The sequence below is a fragment of the Pterocles gutturalis genome, unplaced genomic scaffold, assembly GCF_000699245.1.
Source record: "Pterocles gutturalis isolate BGI_N339 unplaced genomic scaffold, ASM69924v1 scaffold3393, whole genome shotgun sequence".
Lineage (NCBI taxonomy): Eukaryota > Metazoa > Chordata > Aves > Pterocliformes > Pteroclidae > Pterocles > Pterocles gutturalis.
The window spans coordinates 1-18,717 of record NW_010125288.1 but is presented as its reverse complement, the minus strand read 5'-3'; the positions used below and the strand labels follow the sequence as shown (position 1 = coordinate 18,717).

The following is an 18,717-nucleotide window of genomic DNA, read 5'->3' as shown; positions in this document are numbered from 1 at the left end:
GGGGAGCAGACCAACACAAAGCAAACCTTTACTGTTCAGCAAGCAAGGGATCAAATGTTACCTCTTCCCCCCACAATCTTAACTCTCTCTCGCACACCCTCCAAGATGGTATGTAAATATGGCTTATCCTCCAGCATATACCCAGATTCAGACAGCTTTGACAGGTCAGACATCTCAGGATGGATCAGACAGGCAACCCATTCATCCTGGTTTGTGACAGCTACTTACCCTCCCTCTGGCTGGTCCATTTTGGATCACAAACAATTTGTTCAGGAAAACCACTGCCTGTATCTTGTAGCTAGAAATGGTGCCACAGCAGTTCTCGGAGATGAAAGCAGAGCAATAAAACACAGATACTCCTTCTTGCTATGCTGTTGATTTGCAAACATTGTTTCCCCACCACCTCAGTGCTGGGTGCCCAGTTTTCAGGAAAATGTAGTCAGCAAAAAAGGAGGGGGGAAAAAAGCAAGTCCTGGCAACAACTTAGAAGGATGCAATCCACAGAATTGCTGCCTATTCCTTAAGCCTTTGCTTTATATATTCCCTGGCACCCTCTTGATGAAAGCTGTCCTCACTGAGTAACTCAGATGCAGGACAGTTGCTACAACTATACTGCTACTCAGTACAACTGGAGGTCTTCAACTTATAAGCGAAGTACAGTGACCCCTGGGGACAATAAACACATGGTATATCAAAGGTTAAGGGTAACAGAACAACTGGCTTTAAGTAGATAAAGGGCAGTTGTACTGTTTTAACACCTTTTCAGGTATCTCAAGTTATTTGCTCTCCCTTCACACATTCTTCTTTACTATAGCTTGACTCCCGTCAGTCACCTGAGACTCTCAAACACATGCACTATCCACAAAGGATAAACAATAACCATTTTAGCAGAAGTGGAGCTAGAAGCATCCCTGCCAAGTCCATTAGCCCCTCTAACATCTCACAGGCTCCTATTCACACGATGCAGCTTCCCCAAGCCTGCAGTTCTCACCCTCCTCCCTCCCAGTGACGTTGCAGGGCTGCCCCAAAGGTGACAATGCATTGTACTAGCAGCAGATGATGGCTAAGGGATGGAGGGAAAGAAAAGACCAAAAAGCAAAAATGTTGAGACAGGGATGCAAAGGCTCAGAAGTAAAATGCATTTGGTTTTTGAAAATAGCTGAGGGTATGGCTCAATTACATGGCTAAGATAGTCTAACAAGTGAGTGTGGGTTCATGCAGCAGCAAACCATAGACAGAAAGGATTCTTACCCTGGTATCACAAAGCAATTGGGGTTTAATTAGGCTCAGGAAAGAGAGATCAGCACCAAAGAGGAAACTAATCACATGTGACACTGAACCATGGATGGCATGTACAAACAGGAGATCAGGAGAGACTGGAATGGTAAAGGGCACTGAGAAGGGAGAAAAACACCACAACCAAAAACTGTCAACAAAGACAGAAGTCAGCATCTGAGATGAGCACAGACACTTCTGAGGAAGATACATTTCTGCTCCCAGATGCAGGGCAGAAGTAATCTAAACTTTATAGAACTGCAAAAATGAACATATCTCAGTGGTCAAGAAAAAAGCAACTGACAGCTCACATTGCACAGCTGGGCAAAAGGGAGAATAACTCCGAAGATACAAGCAATTTCCCAATGCAGAAATCAAGTTCTCCCTTCCATCGCATTAGGAAGGGCAAGAATCCTACCAATGCTAGCTCAAAATAGGAGTCTATACCTCCCTAACAAACTGTGCCGCTGTGGCAGTCTATCACACCCATAGTGCACTCTGACGGTTAAAAGCCAATGATGAGTCACAGGAGGTGCATACAGGGGGGCTTCACACTGCAGGGTTATTCACTAGAAAGTCAAGAGAGCTGTGTAGGTACTGTTCTGCTGAGAGGACAAATTCTGAGGGCTGGGTATTTCTTTTTCATTTGAACAGTACCACCTTATTTCTTAATACTAGTGTAAACAGACTCACCACAAAGAGTGGTTTAGGGAGCTGCTGATTCAGAGTATTAGCAACTTATGACTTTAAAGTTCTCCTTAAGAGGTAGAACAAGCAGAAGGCCCATTAAAAAGTTTTGGAAACAATAATAATAGAAAAAAAAAAAAAACAACAGGTACAAGTAGTACAAATAGTCCACCAGACAGTGAAATCCCTGGCAAAGCTGCTGCAAGGAAGATACTGAAAGTTTCTTGGCTTTGCTAGTATACCACAGTTACAATACAGTTGCATTCCTCTCATGAGTAAGTACACCAGCTTCCTCCACTGACCTTAAAAGAGAATGTTAATGAGACCTACCTGGAAGGCTTTAAAATTTAGGGGGAGTACTGTTCTGGCAGGAATTTACTGGTTAGTAAATTAATCTGAAACACAAATGACCTTTAGTGTAAATGCACCTTTCCAAGCAGTTAAAAAACAACACACCAAAAAAAAAAACCCAAACCAAACATCAACCCACCCCCCAAAATAAACCTAGCATACAGGTCTGCCTTTGGAGAAATGTAAATAAAAAAAGCCGGTTAGTCTAGCAGTCAATCCTGTAGCACAGGAAAACTGGATTTTTTTAAAATTCCTGTCTCCTTTATTGTTGCCAGCTAGAGGCTGGGTTGATTTCTTAAGCAAACTCAGGGGGCTAACAGACTGGACTTGCCCAAAATATTCTGCCACAGAATTTCTGTATTGCAAAGTATAATTCAATTAACAACAGTTATGGGCAAAAGAAGTGTTGCTCGCACCCTAGTAAGTGAACAAAAGTCAAAACCCTGTATTCTACTGTGTTAGGTGCTATAGAACTGTTTGGAGAGAAAGAGGTTCCTAGCAAGGAGTCTCATAATGAGACACAAACTACTTTATAGCTTCAGTCCTTTTCCGTGCATTAGTAATTAAAAAATAGCTGTTTGGTTGGTTACATAAAAGAACTCGTGGTTACCAGTATGGTTCTTTACCATTCAAGTCACCGTGGAATAAGCCAACAAAAATGCAGCAATAATGGAAAGACAAGATGGTTATGTGGATTTAAGTAGCTTTTCCCTTTAGGCCCTATCCACTGCAGGGCTGTAGCAGAACTAGTGAAAACAACAAAGGTGAAACCACACTTCTCTAACCACCATGGACAGAGATGAGCCAGGATAAAGCATATTCAGCATCAATGTTACCACCTCACTTCACAGATGAGATGTATGTAGTAAAGACTGTCAGAGTTTAAGTTCTAGAACCAAGAACAAAAGTTCAGTGTTGAGATCCCAGACCTATCATCTGTAGATTATCTGGGACGCTTTATTTGGAATTATCAGAGTCTCAGCTTCCCTGGATGAAACAGCTATTGATAGTTTAACTTAACCGTGTTTCTGAAACACCTACAGATCCCAAGAGTAGATAAGCCCATATAATTACAACAGTCCAAGAAAAGATTTGGAAAGAAATATCCAGTTTTAACAGTGTGCATCCTTCCTCTTTTGTGCAGAAAATCTTAGACTGAGTTTTCTCCTCCTCACTCCATAAACAGATATAGGAACCTTATATGCATTTTTTTAAGCCTACCTCCAAAACAGTACTTTGTAATGTTAGAATGACAGGTTATACCTTGAGAAGCAAATAACTGACCCTACTCACAAGTTTCACACAGACTTTAATAAAATTAAGATTTTATATTTCAATATACCAGAAACAAAACCCAAGATTTTTTATAAGACAAGACTCCCAACATCTTAAACACTAACCCTTTCTACAAGCCTGCTTCTCTGAAAAACATTCACCCACCCAATTTTTGCTTTATCAGGAACCTGCTACATTCCACAGGGCTGTGCTCAAGGCTGTAATGTTCTTTTCCAGGCATTTTGCTGACTATTGCACTGCCAAATACGGCCCTTTGCAGGATGCACTTGTTTGCAAGAACTCAAAACCTACGACATTACAACAGGGCTCCACAGTATGCTGACGGGAAGAAGCAGAGTGCTGTTTACTCCAATCAAAGGGAAAAAGTGTGTCACTTCGTGTATTTTTAAAACCAAGAATTAATAATTGACATTTGCCTTCACACAGTCCTTTGATCCCAAAGCAAAACAAGCTGAAGGGATACATACTAGCACAGCTGCCCCTCGGGTGAGCCACTAGACAACTGCATACCCTGTAAGGTGGAGAAGAACAGGCAGAAGAACATGAGTTTGCCCTTGTAACAGGGAAATAACTTCTTCCAAGTCCTTGCAGAGCAACTGAGAGACCAAGCTGCAGACAGCACGATGGCAAACAGTGTAAGTGGTTTGCTACTCCTAGTTTTCTCCTATAAATAGCAGCCCCTCCCCACTGCCTAGGGCACCGCCTGACAGCTCCCAGGCAGACTTGGTATGCATGCAGAGATATGACAATGTGACAGCAGCAGGTTTTCACTGGGAACCATCTTCAAGGACATATTAAACAATGCAGTTAGATCCACTTAAATACCCAACACAGTATCAGAATAAACCTGTTAAAAGGATTATTCTACATACTAGTTGCTTTCTACAACAGTTGTATTAGTTGCAAAAGCCCTTTAAATGAATAAGAGATAAGGAAATCACCTTGGGGCTGAGGCCTGGTAGAGCACATGGACAAGATTCATGGGCCTAAGAGAAGAAACAAGCTAGAGAAGAAACAGAAGAGGAGAAACGGGCCCATCTGTTGAGTTGTTGAAACTGCCTCAGATATTAATCCTATTTCAGGAATATAAGGAGTGTTCTGGGCACAATGAGTCAGCAGGGTGGGGCATTTTTTTTTTTCCATGTTTGTGGACTGAACAGGAACACAAAGAGCGAAAGAAGCTGGAAGCCAGAAATCTAGCACCTGGCTGCTATACAGGCAGGAATTCAGCAGGGTTAAGTCAGAAGAGCTCACAAATCCGTGCAGAGCCAGCACTCACGGGTAAAAATAGAAGTCTTATCTGGGAGTCAAGTAAACATCCTAAAGAAAACTGAAAAGAGAAACTGTAAAAATGTTTCGCTGCTGTAAGCTACCTGTATTTTCTCCTGATGAGACTTGCCCCCTCCTTGTTCCAGGCTAAGCTTTTTAAGCAAATAGCACCATTTGACACAAGTCCTAGTTGCACTATTAGGCCAGAACAATGACATTTTATATTTCAAAGCAAATAAGAAGGGCCAACAATGACCTCTAAAACTCCCCTTCCCCAAAAACACTCATCAAGGGAAAATATTCACATACTATGTAGTTGTAAGATGTAATATTGCAGATGTCTCATTACAGTAATTACATCATTAAAAACTTGAGATCTTAGCCCATGAGCACTCACACATACACTCCCAGAACCCAAATGCAAGTTATTTAAGGTGATCCACTCTCCTCTAAAAGCTGTGCTGACATCTATACAGTCCTCCTTTCAGATGATTTATGACATAAGCAATCTTTTAACAGAAGCCAGAGACTTTTTTTAGTCTTAATAAAAAGGAATAATTGTATCTGCTTTTCCATTTTCTTCTGGGCATAAACAGTCAATGTATTTGCTGATGTAACAATTAAAAACATGAAGTACTTACACAGGCAATGGAAAGGGGAGTCAGTCACATGGACTAGGATGTCATCAGAAACGTCCACTTCAGAAATAATACTGACTGTAAAGATATCTTTTATCCTATTTCCAATCCTAGCATTCTACTTATATTTATTCTACAAGCACACTATTTAAAACATCAGCAAACCCTCAGGCTGCCTTTTCCCCTCTCTCAACAGCAGAAACAAAGCACCTGACTAGAGAAGAGGTACTCTGCTCAAAGGATACCCTAAACCTCTTCCTGAAATCCCAAAGCAGCTGGCTAATCAGAATTGAAATTGCTAAAGTTAAACATGACTTCTCAGCATTAATGTTCTCATTTATTTGAATTAACAACCTCAGAGTCTCAACAGATTGGGAGTTTAAGCATACATTGTCTTTTGTGGCATTATACTCTCTCCCCTCCAACACCAACCCATCAGTTTCTGCTCCAACACAAACATTTGTGGGGAGGATAGATGGAATCCAAGGTTAGAGGGGTTTTGTGTTTTGGTTTCGGGAGTTTTGTGATTTTTATTTGGGTTTGGCTTGAAAAAAAGCAAACCAAAACAAAAAAAACACAGATAAATTCCCTGATCCAGTTCTCAGTGTGAACCTGCAAGTGAACAGTTGTTGGCACAACTGACAGGGCAGCATGCCACAGCATGAAGCGCTATCACCAAAGACAATTTAAATCAAGACTTAGCCTCAAGGGGCATAATACAAAAACAGTGGAAGACCCATACAAATACGTGTTGTAAGACAAGGCAACCCTTCCTTCAAATTTCAAGCAAATAAAAGTAAAAAGTGGAAAAACCAGAGAACAACACATAAGCAGAACTAAAACTGAATGAGTTAATAGGAACACAGAATAAGAGGAAAGAAAGAAGTAGTGGAAGAAAGTATATAAATTGTAGAAATCAGTGAAAGGGCAAGCCTCTAGCAACAGAATTGAGGTTTTTTTGTTGTGTTCTATTTTTTCTTTTTTACAGTATTTTCCTTTAAAAGGTATATATGGATATAAACTAATTTCTAAACATGTACATATAGAGAAAGTTAATCCATTTTCCAGCTAAAAGAAGTGTGGTCCAGGAGAAATTCACCAAATTGGATTCCAGGACACTGGGTTGGGCTCACTAAAATTTAGCTAGACGCCTGAGCTTCACCATCTCAAAAAATTGAACTGCATACTTCGTCATTGAAACACTTGGAAATTTATTTATGCAAATCACTATATAAGATAAAAGCCTGTTATAAACCCAAGGCTGCTCTTCTTTTGAAGTTCACTTTTCATTCTTTACATGTTTTTGAAAAAAAAACTTGCAAATTACTTGTTTCCTTACAAAGAAAAAAACACAACCACAAAACAACTAACTATCAAATACTATTAAAAAAGCCTATTTGCAATGTGCATAAGCCCTACATGGCAAGTGTCCATTAATGGGAAAAACAGTGTTAGCATCAGAATGTTTCCTTAACCAGCTGTTCATCTAATTACAAGAAAAAGCTTGTTACAAAGTTTAGGTGGAACTTTATAAGGGTGCTTGTATCTTTGCGTCAGCGCATATTTGCACATACATTGAAACCAGTCTGAAACACCTACATACAGAATAAAGATTTAAGTACAGAAGTTCTTCCTCTCCAGATTTTTCTTGTGCACGCATATACTCAGAATGCATTTACATAACACATAATTAAGTCTTCTTCCTTACTTTAAGTCGAGATACTGAGATTTCATACAAGTACTGAAATGGAGAGCAAGGCACTATCTGTGGAAAGATGTGTAACCCTTTATCTGCAGTATGAGTTTTATTATGTTTACATGTCGAGCACAAAACAAAGCAGAGCTCAGCTCACATTAGTATGTATTTTAGTTCCACCAGAGCAAATTATGTATAGGTCAGTGCTTGAGCCTGAATAAATTTGGGGTAGTCAAGGTCAGGGCTAGGGCATGTTTGCTGAACACAAACATGACAGGTCAGTCACATTCAGACAGCTAAGATCACACCATGCTGTAGCAGGACTTAAGTTTGTTGCAGATGATCGCCCAGCTGAAAGGAAGGCATCTTCTTCTGCTGTCTCAGATACTCTAAAAACATAATAGACATATTTTTCTCTCCATGCATACTAAAAAAAACCTACCTGACCAAAATTCATTTGACAGCATCCTGCCTCAGAAGACTGTACAAACTGAAAAAGCATATCTGATGTTTTGATGCAAATTATATTTTATCACTTTCTCTTGCTCTTTTGCCTCTTAAGATGGCAGAGGCAGAGTGGCGCTAAAAGAATTATTAAATACAGTAAAAATGTTTCCAAACTGCACTAGCGTTTCCATAGCACCCACCCAGGAGGTACAGCAGATGCTTCTGGACAGCTAACAGTTCTCCAATAGGTAAGAGAAACTTTAAAACAGAATTATGTTTTTGAACTGCCTGCCCAGTATAGCTCACAGACAGCTCTCAACCACGCCTGCAGTATTGCTATTGAAACTGGACAGCATAAGCGGCACACATGTAAGTTTTAAAACATTTATAACCTAGGCCTGTGAAAACCCTATCAGCTATTTTGAAGGCCATTACTATCTTCCTAGGCAAAAATCATACCATGCTATGTAATTGTAGACTGCCGTGGATGCAGTTCTGTTTGTATGTTACATCCCCCTAGTGACAACAGACCAATCACATTTACTTTTTAGCAGCTCAGATACATTTGAAGCCCGATGCTCCAGGGAATGAGGTATTTTTCTTCAGAACAGACTATTCTAGGAAGCTGCTGGCCCATTTTAAAAGAGCACACAGATGTGACTGTAGGTAACTGAGAGTTTTGTTGGGGTTTTTTGTGGCTTTTTGTGGGGTTTTGGTTTGGTTTTTTGGGTTTTTTTTTTGATTTTTGGGGTTTTTTTACAGTATTCTAACAACTAGAGCCTGCTCCAGCCTCACCCATATTGTGTGTTCAAAATGGGCACTCCTTACCTAGCTTTGCAGCCAAGGGAGTATATAATTTCTGATAACACAATAGCCGGCACATACCCCATCAGAGAAGTGGCTGCGTTTCAGTGTTGAGTGTAGAATATTCTGAAGTCCTTAAGAAGTGGACACAGTGAGCCAAGGCTTCACAGTGCACCTCTCCACACATTAAGGACAGGTCACAAACACAGAAGAGCTGCCCCGTCCAAACACACAAGTTGCTCACTATTAAGTAACTACTACTTCTTAGATTTCAGATAATACTGTGTGATCCACAGCAGCCTGCTACAGTTGTTACTATCCTGTTGTCACAGACCAATCTGCAAGTGATTTGGGGCTTTTGGACACTTCAGAGTGAGACCTAACCTGTGCAGAAGGTCCAAAAGAGGATGGGTTTTTTTAAATACATATTACTTTTAAAAGAAGGAAGGTTGTGGTGGATTTATTCTCCCTAGAAAAGAATTCCTCCCTCCACAAAATTAAAAAAAAAATACCCCAGAAGCAACAAAGATTGGTGAAATGACTGCAAATAAGAAAATAACAGAAGATAACAACTAGGCAAAAGGCCTGCAACACCAACAGGCACAATTCAGTAGTATAAAACAACAGACTGAACTTTACTAATTCACTCTTCCTACAGGGCAATCATTGTGGATTTTCACACACATACTCAGCATGTATTCATGTAGCCATGAGCAACTAACTCAGCTCCAGCTGCTGTGTTTGGGCAGAGCTTTCTCTGAAACAGAGATTCCAATTAAATTTGCAATAATCTGATTACTACATGAGCCGTAACCTGGTTAAGAAAGGGTCTGAGAGATACCATTTTAGCAGCCGGGAAGAAGACAAAAGGGAGGCAAGCTTTTGGCATTTTAGCAACAGGAAGATTTGCAAACCACAATCAGATTTCGTGACAGAAGTATACCACACTGGTCCTACGCAGGACAGTTTTAGTGTTTAAAATACATACAGTACAACTCAAAACAAGTTTAGAGAAGTTGCAGATTTGTAGAACTGCCTCAAGCAGTATGACAGACCAACATCCAAGGATTTACTTACAGTTTATGGTTGCATTCACATCACATGTAATTTAGAGATATCATCAGGAAAGCAATCCATTTTGTTATCAGAGAGCTGGCCAAAACCTGCTTTGTAACTTAAGACACTCAAATTGTTGTTTTGGAAGTACTTCATTCACATGCAGTTCACCCAAACTAATCCATGGCAGCATTTCCATTGTCACTTTCAGCCTAGCCCTCTATCTGCCCAGCAAAGTTGCTGTTCAACCTCGTACCAGAACACCATTTCTGTTCCTACATGTGCCAGCAAGAGATTACTAAAGTCAATGACACATCACCAGGGAAAGAACAGGATCAGGTCCTTATTGTTCTCTCCATGCTTATCTGACTGGGCAGAACAAATCAAAGAGAAGACAGTCAAAAAAAACCTGCTAGTCTTGGTTTCTCTGGGGGAAAGCAAGCTCCAGATAAGCTATGCCTCCAATCAACAGCCTGATTTTCGTGAACAGCAATATGCCTCCCTATGGTAATTGAAATGGAGCAATTCTCCTCAAACAGCTTGCCAAGTCTCACCTCATTAACCTTTATGGACTGACCTCCAAAATTCCTTGAAGCTGAAATATAGGTCCCCCTTGCTTCTGCACGATAACTGCTTATCCCTGAGAGGTTGGGGAGACAGGGAGGGCATCAGAGAGAGAACTGCTAAACATGCTAGAACTGGAAAATAGAGACCTGTTTCCAGCTATTACTGAGGCTCAAACCTTCACAGCCTTCTGTCTCCTTTGCTGGCCCATCTTTCAGATAGCCTGCAAAGCCAAACTTGGATTACAAATCCCCCTCCCCCCCCTTCCTCCAATACTTCTTTTAAGAGTCAGTATCATTAGCCATAGTGTGCTGCTCAGTATTCAAACAAGCATTTCCTAACCCACACTTGAAGGTTTAGCAAATTTTCTAATTAACTTGATTTCTCCCTGCCTCCCAACTCAGGATGCCTACTCACCATTCCATGTGACTCATTCTACTACCTTTGCTCACACCTCAGTGTAACTTTCTGGTGGCAGTGAAAAGCAAGCTGTCAATGAAGGAGTAACTGAACAACAGTGCTTAGCATTTTATCCAAATATTCAAACCAGAGATACTAGATGAATGGAAGCACTTAGGAAAGGTGGTAGAGCAATCAATTCCACAAATTACTAGACTCCTAACTTTCTTTGTCTCAACGTTAGCTTCAGAGAGCCTAGCTGCAAGAATCATGAGTAAAATGTTCCAGTTTTGCAAATCTGGAAGTCTGTATATAAAGTCACGTATACTTATACTAAACAGTGAAAATCTTCAAGGTTAAAACCATATACTTGTGCAATGGCTTTGCTAGAGACGAGAAAATGGAGGAGGCCAAAGCACCTCATTCCCCAATGTATTTCACTGCTTTAAAGTCCATCACCTTACATGCACAAGTAAATCACTTCATAAGTCATGGTCAGTGCTTATACCAATCTAAAGACAGATCCATCTTCTCCCCACATTTGCCTATTCCTCCACACAGCAATTAGTTTCACTCCACCAGCCCAGTCCCTTCATTATTTCCAAACCCTACCCAATTCTACTATGCTCATCCCCATCCTCAGCTCTTCGCTTCCTTGCTCACCTTTGGTTCTTCAAGGGAAAAAAACAGCTGAAAAGCTTTCTAATCCAGAAAAGGAAGCCCATGCAAAAAAGTAACAAGATATCAGCTTTTCCTACTCCTTCTTTCTCTTCTTTTTCCTCCAGCCACCTAGAGAGAAGCCTCTGTCTCAGAGGAGCTAGTGCACTGGGGTAGGCAGCAAGCCCATGGATACTCCCAAATCTCCCTGCCACTCCTCAGGGCAGGACCAGAATTTTTCACAAAATAGCAAACTCTGTGTTCTTCCTCTGAAACCGTTTTGACAGAGGCTGACAATTGTGAAGCAAAATGGACACACAGTTCATACACATCTGTCAGTTCAACTGCTTTGGCCATAAACCAGTGCTTTCTCAGTACTTTGAACAGAGTCAGCAAGGACCACAGGAGCAGCTCCCTCTGCCACAGACTTAATATTGTGGTTCCACTTGCCTACACGTTTCCTGCTCAAATGAAGGACACTATCATCTTGTTGTATGCCATTCACTGCAATGCTTTAGGGCTCTAGCCCCTGGCTCTGTGAAATCACCATGCTGAAATCACCCAGGTGCAACTGTTTTGGCATAGAGAACAACATTCTAGTCCCCAGTCATCGCAGCACAGGTGCTGCATGGATATCCATATTGGCTCTGCTGCAGTTTGGCCCTAGCCTTTTCCTGCAACAGTCCCAAACTTTTCAGTGTACACTGGTACCATATATTTCACCTGCCCAGCCACAGGTCACTGCCTGCCTCGTTGGTGCTCATGCAGCAACAGCAGCTGCACAGAAGTAGGCTCATCTCTACTGCCAGACAGACCACTTTTAAACTGTCGGTAATTATGCAGGGATGACAAGCTGCTTTCTATCTAACCCATTACTTGCAGAATTCACAGCTCTCTGTCTACTTACTCCACAGGAAAGACAGTCCCACTTCGATATCTCTGTTGTGGACCACAAAAATGAGCTTCACACAGACAGATCAGGTGACATCAGCACTCTCCAGGGCTTCCCAGTATCAGGCAACTACTATCTGGGTTGGTTTACACACTCATTTCACAGGCAGGTCCTCTGTGACTGCAGAAGAACCTGAATGTTGGGGTGGGAGAAACTCCATGATCTAGGGTGAACCTAAGAAAAGCAAAAATAAAATCTATCTGCATGCCATTACTTATGGTAGACCTGAGGTAAATATTAGCAACTGTTTCTGGAAGAAGGAACAAAACAAACAGGACTGCAGAGTCCACTATAGTCACTGGGGACATAAAGCAGAAGCTCCATAGGTACCACTAAACTCTAAAGAGGAATCTGTCAGAGAAAGAGAGCGAGCTCTTCACTCCTCCAGACTAAGAAGAGGGGAGTGGTAACACAAGCAGCTTGATAATCTCAAAAGCCACTAAATTGCTGGAAAGCAAGGGCAGGGCATTTAAACAAGCATCTTGTCATCAGTGCTCCTAGGAAATCCACTGATCATCACAGAAAAGGATTAAAACATGTTTAAAAAGAGCAAAAATGAACTAAACAAGTGTCAGACAAAATTTAAGCCTCATTCCTGACTCAACGTAAGTCACAGACCAGCCCACGGACCTGTGGGCAGCAGCCCTTAAAATTAACAAGCAAGCTGCACATTATGAAAGTTCCTACATTTCAGATCATCAGAAGGAAGAATCACTACCCAGGGGACTGAAGTTTGCCTCAGTTGCTCAAAGGAAAGTTATGTTTCTAAACAGCAGCAACAGTACTGGCACGTTCCCTCATGAGGTGTCTTTGTACTGCTAAAACACTGCAAAGCACTTTTGAAACTACATCTTGTAAAATCCACAGAATACAATAGTGGGTGAAGAAGTGCAGAATTAAGAAACTTGTCCAAGATCTCAGAACATGCAAGAAACTCAGGAACAGACCCTTGCAGAAACTGGTACAGAATAATGTCCTTCCATGACAACATATTGCATGCTTTTTGGGGCTTTAAAATTAAGTAGTGTCAAGGATTACCTTAAAAGTAGGAAATTCAGATGCTTGCCTATCTGGTCAGGTCTTAAAAGGCATACCAAAACCGAAGAATCTACTGCTCTAAGAAAGCATGCGCTTTAAAATGGCATTCTGCTCAGCTGAAATAACAGAATTTTGAGTCTTGCAGTTCACATGCATAGATAAATTCCAGCACTCCTTCCTCCATCTACATCAAAGTCACTAAAAATATAGAGAACACTCCATGCTCTTCAGAAAGGGACATTCAGCACTCCTGCACTTAGTAGAGGCTAAAATAGGTAAAACTTTACTCACAATGGAATTAAATTACACATATCCCCAAACTGACCTTATATTGAGCCCTATAGCTGTCGATAGCTTTCTATAGAGAGGGGCTGGCAGAACTCTCTGGATAGCACTGTCAAATCCTCTCAAGTGAGGAGAAGCCACTCTTAGGGTACCTTTAAGGAAGCAGCTTTACAGGTAAATATTATCTATGGGGACTCCAGATAGCGTTTTCGTGTTGTTATGCAGATGGAGAAAATCATTCCACACACAGAGCTATGAGAGAATGCACTGATTTTATGAAGCAAGCTATAAAGCCAAGCAACAACTCTAGTGTGGTCCTCAATTACCAAACTGTTAGTAGTCAAAAAACTGACCCAACTGAGGCCATTGCGATGCCTCGTCACTGCATAACAACACTATGCAACTCTCCCCGTGATTATAAGCGGAAACGCACAACGGGTGGCTTCTCTTGTGTCTGTCTCTGTGACTAAGGTTTAACAGTAAACAGAATTTTAAAAATCTTGTTCTTCCTCCACAATCATAGTAAAAATATTCAAGCTTAAAGCAGAGTTAAATGTGTGATTTTCTTCTATTCCCACCACAGGAAAGTAGTGATACATAATTCATCCTAGCATAAATATCTTTGTCCAGGCTCCATTAAGTACATTTAATAAAAAGTACAGTTAGTACAGTTATTACCAAATCTCAACCCTGAAGTTCTCATTCTGCTCCTTGGAAAAAAACTGAAAGCCTGCTACTGTCGTCTGATTTAAGGTTTTTGATAACCCATCTCCAATAACCCAGATTCAAATTTTGGCTTGGATCCCATTGACTTCAGAGTTAGGTGACCTCCTTCCTGTCCTTTTTTTAATACAAAAGTAGGGAATTATCACTTGACTGTGAACTGAAGAAATAATTTGAACAAAACAGCACGTGTCTGCTGGCTAAGCTCAGGATGCACTGGGATGCAGACCCAGACAAAAAGTTCACTTTGCACCTATCCACACCACATTCAGCATTACTATGGCCAGAGTCATGAAAAGCAAAGCCAGCAAGCACACAAAAATCTGAATGCACAAAGAAGCCAAATACTACTGAACAAATCCCACTTGATGCTAATTAACATTAAGGCTGGCCAGAACCTGCTGTGATTCCAACTTGCACTCTCTGTTCAAGCAAAACTTCAGGGAAGCCTGGCACAACCAGTGACTGAACCACAGGTGCAGGAAAAGCTGGTTGGATCTGGGAACTGCTTTCATATCACATGGTGATGGAGAACAGTCCGCATCAGAGCATGATAGTTGGGAATGGTAGCCAGCCAGCTAATCACACAGTGATCGCTCGTGCCTTTTGTTTGTTTTATGAAAAAGAGGTTCTGCCAGTTGGTTTCAGATCAAAATTCTTCCTAATCAAGAAAGAAATAAAATTTATAGAAAATTATGTTCAGTAGGAATTAATCAGAAACACAGTCCTCCTGAAGGCATAAGACTTTTTGGTTAAGTAAAAAGTTGCCACCAGCTAATGTGCAAGACAGTAATGATTAGCCATCTGGTGAAGGTTCCTGCTAAGCTTGCCATGTTACCCCCTATGCTGAGGAAAGCAGAAGGTGGATCAGTTAACATTCTGTCCTTGCCTGCAAATGTGCGGTCATCCTTAGGAACAAGACACAAAGCTTTCCAGCACAACCAGGTTATTGTAACTGTTCCGACTTTTCAGCAGCCCATTTTTTTTTATCACTGCATCCCAGCTAAATTATTTAAAATAAAAATTATCTATTGCCTCTCTGGAAGATGAATTTATCCTCCAGCTTTATCAACCTTTGTTATTTTTGCCCCTTTGTTTCCTTCTGCAAAAACTGCAACTGCCAGGAGGCTTTCCAGTCATCTAAAGAGCATCAGTAAACAAGAGCAGAGACAGATGGCTGCAGCTCAGTTTAAACCCGCACAAGAATCAGCCTCTACCCTGTACTGCAAGTATTACCCATAAGATACAGGCATATGCATAAAACCAAACAAAAATGCAGTAGTCTCAGACAGAAAACAAGTATGCAATCTGATAAAGAGGAAGTCACGGTGAGGACGAGGTGCTGAGGTTTCACGTACAGTGAACATCCATTACAACCATACAGCCTCCCAATAATACAGCAATGGGATGTGAGGATGGCAGGGGGGCAGGGAAGAGTTCTCCCTCCATGGTTGCTCCCAAAGGTATTGCTGGCAAAAAACAATAAGCAGGGAAAGTAAAACCAAGCATTTCCTTCCAGCAAAGTTACTCTTTCGAGAACTAATACACTGAACTCAACCTGAGAAAGTGACAACACCTCTGATAGGCCTCTCAATTCATCTACTACGTCAGGAATTCAGTTACATTGACAAATACCATGTTAACCTCTTATTAAAATGACAGATTCAAAAGAGACAAAGAAAACTCACAAGATAACTCGCAGACTTAGAATGACAGAATTCTATCAAAATTATCATACTGGTTTTTTTTTTTTTTCTTTCCTGGATTTGGTTGCTTTTAATTTACTGCATAGAAGACTACTGGTGTTAGCACACCTGTGCCTTGCTTTGCTAAATAGATTCAGATGTCCACACACATTCAATAAATCTATCTGACTCAACATACTTCAGTTTGCCTCTTCCACACACTATAAATCCACTGCGATTCCACAGGCACACCTGCATGCCTGAATGGCTTACATAAGAACAGGTTTGAACATTGCCCATTCTTCCCTAAACAAAAAATTTGACTATGTTGAAATTAAACTAACAGCTCTTCTTCCTCAGGGCTTCCTGATATTCCAAGTTCTTCCTTCACTTAGTGACAGCAGAAACCTTCAAGAACAGGGTTGCACAATCATCGCCTCCAATCAGCTCTAATTGAAGGATGACACGAGGCAGAACAAGAAACTAGCATTCCAATTAACACAGACAGGAAAAAACAAGATTGTGGGAGTAGTATCATTATTGGTAAAGCTCCAGCAAAACCCTCAGGTTGTAGCATGTTGGCACACTACCACTTCTGAGGTAGAGTTTAACTACTCCTCAGTGCAAGAACACGAGGGAGGGAACAATCTGGTGGTGAATACTGAACAGTCCTGGCCCCTTTTTACCTCAGTGTTCACATTTAAACTATAAGAACCAATTAACATGGAACTCTGTTGATGCTCTCAAGAGAAGCCTGAATCAACCCTTCTGGGAATCAAATCTGTACTCCTGAAATGCAGTCCAACATATACTTCTGCAGGACCTTCCTAAAACAGGACAACTACAAAATAACCACAGCCTTCTCACATTAAACAGTTGCTCCCTTACAGCAATTCACCCACGGTCACCCAGAAAACCTCTCCCATTCATTTCCATGATGCTATTTCCTGCTCCATACATTTAAAAGACTAAACAAAAAGCTGGTACACACCTGTATCCCCATGGAAGCAGCTGTCCTGGTGACATCTCCCAGAAGGCAAATCTCCATCACTTGGCCAGATCTGTCCTGTTTTTCGTACACCCACAATGGTAGCCTCAGACACAATGACCTGCTGCTGCCTGTGCCGTTTTTGAGACTGGGGGGTTGGCGGACTGCTGCTGTCAAAGGACTGCTGAGAGTTCTGGGAGGGAGAACGGCTTTTCTCCCGATACATGCGGTAAGTGGTGGGGCTGGGGGAAACATGGCTGGACTGCCCCGAAGAGAAGTCTTCCTCACTGGAAGTAAGGTTCTCATTAGAGCTACAATCAGGAGTATACCCTCCTCCAATATCTTCAAAACTCCTGGGTGAATAAGATCTCCTTGGCCACGTAAGATGTTTTTCCTGGTCAGTTGTGCCCTGATTTCGTAGAATAGGTCCTTTTCCTTCTCCTTCCCCCATCATTCCCCCAACATAGATGCTCTGATAGGGCTGAAAGTCCATGGGCTGCCAAGGTGAGCGGTTGCTGCCATTGGCATTAATCAGGTTATCTTTGAGAAACCTGGGGTTCAGTTCAGCATCCTCATATTCTCCATCGTAGCCAAAGGTGCTCTCCGAGGACCTTCCCCTGTAAGCAGGCCTCTGGAACTCGCTGAAACTGGGTACCATGTTAGAAGGGAGCGAGTGCAAAGATTTTTTGCGTTCCATTTGCATGGCTTGGCTACCAAGAGAGCTTATTTTATCGGAAACATCTTTATCATTGACCTTTACTAGACCCTTCTCATGATGATACTCCATGTTCACATAAAAGGGCTTTTCAACAACATCCTTGTTATCTCCAGACGAATGTGAATTAACCTTTTTAATCCTCTCAAAATTGGACCTTAGGGCGGCCACGCTGGTGCTGTTCCCTCTCTCCTTAGAAATGGGTTCAAATGATCCCTCCTTCTCAGCAGATCCCACTAGCCTGCGAGTAGAAGCCGATCGGTGTTTTGAAGGAGAGCCATCTGTATCACAGCGATTCTCCATATCTTCTACAACTCTCTTCAGTTTCTCTTCACCATAGTACTTACACCTGTCCTGCTCTCCCTCTCCATGATGGGGGCTGTCCAAAGGTGACAGGTCTGACCCATCACTCTGGGTGGACAGTTTCCGCAAAGAGGGTATCCTGGGTTTGAACTTTTCCTCTCCATGGTGTGACTTGCTTTTTTCATATTCATCTTGGTCAGCAGACTGGTGATGATGCAGGTCTTGGATCTGCTGCTCTGCACCCCCTTCAGGCAACTGAGACACACGTTTAAAACCCCATCTCTGTCTATCATAGCTTTTTTTCTCCTTTGCCAGAAGAGTCTGCAGGTAAATCATGCGGAATCGCTCCTTGTTGACCTCCATCTCTAGTCTCCGAATAGATGCTTTGCACATCTCCAGCTCCTGTTCAATGTCTCCCACAGATTTCAGCTCCATTTTAGGAGGCTCAGAGTCTGCAAATTGTGCTTTCCAAGCCTCCACAAACCCCACAGGGTCCACCATTTTGCATACAGGAGTAAGTGGAGAATACGGGAAGGAGGCTGGAGAGAGATAGGTGGAGAGAATAAAACAACCGGATCTCACATTTAGAAGCAGAAACAGCTCCCGCAGGGTCAACTCAATGCGTCTCTTTCACGGTCCATGCAGGGAAACTGGGAGGTAAACGGCAATCCCCGGAGCAGTCTCTCCTACCCGTCTGCTTCAGCTTTTGCCGGCCCCAGCCCACATACACTCGCTACTCTCTCCCTGGCATGACTGATCTTTTGCTAGCACACAACAATGCTCCCACCCCGGGAATCCCAGAGCACTTCAAAGTGGGTGGACAAAGGAGAAGGCTCGGGGCGGGGGAGGGAAGGTAAATATCGCCCCCCACACCCACCCACCTCCTGCC

The 18,717-nt window shown here is 42.0% G+C and overlaps 1 protein-coding gene across 1 annotated transcript in view; it reads right to left on the bottom strand.

Annotated features, from left to right (window-relative positions):
* BCR (breakpoint cluster region) overlaps positions 1–18,329 on the bottom strand; it is a gene marked incomplete at its 3' end in the record, with an annotated part of 78,421 nt that extends 60,092 nt beyond the window's left edge. The window contains exon 1 of the mRNA XM_010078496.1: positions 16,814–18,329. Coding sequence (XP_010076798.1) covers positions 16,814–18,329 — 1,516 coding nt within the window. The remainder of the gene's footprint in view (positions 1–16,813) is intronic.
* Between the last annotated feature and the right edge of the window lie 388 nt (positions 18,330–18,717).